This window comes from Fringilla coelebs (genome assembly GCF_963513975.1).
Source record: "Fringilla coelebs genome assembly, chromosome: 13".
Lineage (NCBI taxonomy): Eukaryota > Metazoa > Chordata > Aves > Passeriformes > Fringillidae > Fringilla > Fringilla coelebs.
Window position 1 is genome coordinate 5108667 of NC_140039.1, and position 3633 is coordinate 5112299.

At 63.0% G+C, this 3633-nt stretch overlaps 1 protein-coding gene across 1 annotated transcript; it reads left to right on the forward strand.

Moving 5' to 3' along the window:
- Positions 1–243: 243 nt before the first annotated feature.
- On the forward strand, positions 244–2477 carry LOC311158692 (PHD finger protein 7-like; the record flags this gene model as incomplete). The annotated part of the gene is made up of 8 exons (XM_084214263.1): positions 244–289; positions 616–707; positions 793–894; positions 1179–1303; positions 1379–1541; positions 1628–1734; positions 1939–2052; positions 2465–2477. 8 exons carry the CDS (start codon positions 244–246, stop codon positions 2475–2477), a joined length of 762 nt encoding a protein of 253 aa, XP_084070389.1.
- Positions 2478–3633: the final 1156 nt, after the last annotated feature.

The following is a 3633-nucleotide window of genomic DNA, read 5'->3' on the forward strand; positions in this document are numbered from 1 at the left end:
CTCAGCTGCCTCTCCCTTCCCAGATTCAGCGGAGGAACAGACAGAAGACACTGGTGTTCTTCAGCGCGACGACGGGAGAAGGCGGACGGGAGCAGGGCTCACGCAGGGCTGAGCAGGGAGCAGAGCCCTCGTGGCTCTGGGCCTGTTCTGCGAATTCCCGGCACTCTTCTTTCTCCCACAGTGAGAGAGGATCTGGAAGTGACCACGTCACTCGTGGACACGGAGTCACCGCTGACAGCCGCCATGGGTGATGACAGCAAGCAGGAGGGCCCTGGTGCCAGGGAGCCAGGTGAGGGCAAAGCAGCCCTCTGACAGCCTGGCCCAGGGGCTCTTGTGGCAGGCAGCGTGGGGCCCAGAGCAGACAGAGGCAGGGGGAGGCACAGGAGCTGCTCAGCCATGCTGGTGCTGGGAGCCTCCTTCCTCCCCAAGTGGGGCCCAGCTGGGCCAGGGGGCAGCTCCTGGGACAGCCGTGCCCGCAATGGCACCTGCTCTGCAAGGCCTCCAGCCCTGCCCATCAGCCAGGCAGGGACAGAGCAGCCTTGGGGCCGATGCTGCTGCAGGCTAAGAGCCCCGCAGAGCTGCTCATGCCTGGGCCATTTGCTCTGTCCCCTGCAGCCTGCGTGCTGTGTCGCCGTGTGGAGGCTGACCCGGACATGTGCGGTGACAAACTGGAGAAGGGTGGGCTCTGTGCCCACGTGTTCTGCATGGTGAGTGGCTCCGGGCGCTCCCTCCACCCTTGCAACTGGCGGTTGCTGCCACCCTCTCCTCATCAGCTGCTCCCCTTGTCTGCAGTTTTTTGCCAGTCTTCTATTCCCCCAAGAAGATGACCGCGCTGGACTCATGGGCTTTCTCCCTCGGGACATCCGAATTGCAGTCCAGCGGTCAGCACAGAAGGTGAGAGCGGGACAAGCGCAGGGAGATTTGTGCCAGACGAGGCCTGCCAGAGCTTTGCCCAGACAGCAGCAAAGAAAGGCCGGCCCAACAGCCGGGACAAAGTCTGGCTCCCAGCAGCTCTGGCAGAGAGGCTCTGGCACAGGAGCCTCCCTCCTCCAGCAGGCGGCTCTGTGGGCTGCGACCCGGCAGCGGCCGCATCCTGCGCCCTGCCCGGAGCAGTGGGGCTGCCTGGGAAGGCCCCGAGGCTGTTCCTGCTGCTGATGGGGCTGCTTGGCTCTTTCCAGCTCTGCTTCGTCTGCGGCCAGAGGGGGGCAACCGTCATGTGCTGCAAGGAGGACTGCGGGAGATGGTTCCACCTGCCCTGTGCCAAGGAGGGCGGCTGTATGAATCAGTACATTGTTCCATACAGGTACCTCATTTCTCCTTGTGGCCACCCCCGGGGAATGATCCCGTATTTCTCATTTCCCCATCCCTTTGCCCCCAGCTCCTTCTGCCCTGAGCACCGTCTAGAGCAGGACGTGCAGGCGACTCCTGAGCCAGGCACCAATTGCCCCATCTGCATGGAGCCTGTGGAGGACAGAATGACCTTCACAACCCTGGTGTGTCCAGCGTGCAAAAGGGCCTGGTTCCACAGGGACTGCATCCAGGTTGGAGCCCTGCCCTCAGCCCCAGGGCACAGCAGGTGCTCAGCAGCAGCAGGGCCTCGCTCACCCTGCTTGTGTTTGCCCTGCAGGGACAGGCCATGCGTGCTGGTTTTTTATGCCTGCACTGCCCCCTGTGCAGAGACGTGGAGGAATTCCTTGTCGAAATGTTCGTCTTGGGGATCCGAATCCCCTTCAGGTTGGTGTCCTTCTGCCTGGCCCACCAGCCAGGAGGGGGCAAGGGCTGTGCTGTGCCAGGCCCTGCCCCAGGAGCCCTGGCCATGCCCTGTCCCCTGAGTCTGGGCTTCAGACTTGGAAAAGCGCTGGAAGAAGACCAGGGACACCCTGAATCTCCATGTCGGGAGGGCAGCAGAAATTCATCAGTTTTCCATTTCTCCATCAGACAGCCAACATGGGAGGACAACAATGCCTTTGCAGATCTAGGAGAGAGGCACAGCCAGTGCAATGCTGTGGAATGCCTCTACCCTGGAGGCAGGGAGGAGGCAGAGGAAGCAGGGTGAGTTGGGAAGCTGCTCGCAGGGCTCTGCAGGGAAACCGTATCTTGGCAAGGGCTCAAAGAGCAAAGAACTTTAATACCTTGGCCAGACAGCCATGTGTGGGGACATTTTGTCCTCAGTGTCACAAACTTCTTTGCTTCCCCAGGCCCTGGGAACTGCTCCTGTGCTCCTCCTGTGCTGCCGAGGGCACCCACAGGCGCTGCTCTGGCCTGAGAGACAGCACATACAGATGGGAGTGTGACAGCTGTGCTGGGCTTGGAACGGGTATGAGTCAAAGCCCCCGGTGTCCTGGGCCGGGAAGAGTGCCCAGGCTGGGCTTGGCAGAGCACATCCACTGCTGGAGGGCTGAGGGCACTGCTCTGGCCTGGCTGGGGCCTGGGGGGCCTTTGACATTCCTGCTTGCTCTTACAGCCCCCAGGGATGAGTCAGAGCTCAATGGCCCCAGCCTGACCAGACAGTCGGGACTGGAATCTGCTCATGGCTCCTTAGAGCAGTCACTGCCATCTTCCTTGCTGGACAGCAGCAGCCCCAGCAGATCAAGGTCAACATACAGCAGCTCCCCTGACCCTGAGGACAGGGTCCATTCCAGATGTGGTCGGCCTGGCCGCGGTCGAAGCCGCTCTCGCCAGCAAGGTCGGGCCCGAAATCGATCTGTTCACTTGAGGAGTCGCTGTTACAGGAGCAGCAGGACAAGAGCAAGTGCTGGGAGGCCCCGGAGAAGGGAGACACCTTCACGGGCATCCCCCAGACACAACCGGACCTGCCAGCAAAGTTGGGCCCAGAGCCCACCTGTCCGGTCCAGGAGTCGCCGTGACAAGAGCAGTGAGACACGGCTGAGGGCAGAGAGGCCCGGGCGAAGGGAGACACCATCACGGACGTCCACCAGACACAGGTGCTCTTGCCAGCAAGGTCAGGCCCAGAGCCCACCTGTCCGGTCCAGGAGTCGCCGTGACAGGAGCAGTGGGACAGGGCTGAGGGCGGAGAGGCCCAGGCGAAGGGAGACACCATCACGGATGTCCCCCAGACGCAGGAGCCCCTGCCAGCAAGGTCGGGCCCAGAACCCACCTGTCCGGTCCAGGAGTCGCCGTGACAGGAGCAGTGGGACAGGGCCAATAACTGAGAGGCCCGGGCGAAGGGAGACGCCATCACGGACGTCCCCCAGACGCAGGTGCTCCCGCCAGCAAGGTTGGGCCCACAGCCCACCTGTCCGGTCCAGGAGTCTCTGTGACAGGACCAGTGGGACAACACCAAGGACTGAGAGGCCCGGGCGAAGGGAGACATGGTCAGGGACGTCCCCCAGACGCAGGTGCTCCCGCCAGCAAGGCTGGGCCCAGAGTCCACCTGTCCGGTCCAGGAGTCGCCGTGACAGGAACAGTGGGACAACACCAAGGACTGAGAGGCCCGGGCAAAGGGAGACATTGTCAGGGACGTCCCCCAGACGCAGCCGCTCCCGCCTGGAGCGCCGGGCCTCGAATCAACCTGTGCGGTCCAGGAGTCGCCAGGACAGGAACAGGAGAACATCAGCGAGTGCTGAGAGGCCCAGGCGTAGGGGGACATGGTCAGGGACATCCCGCCGGAGC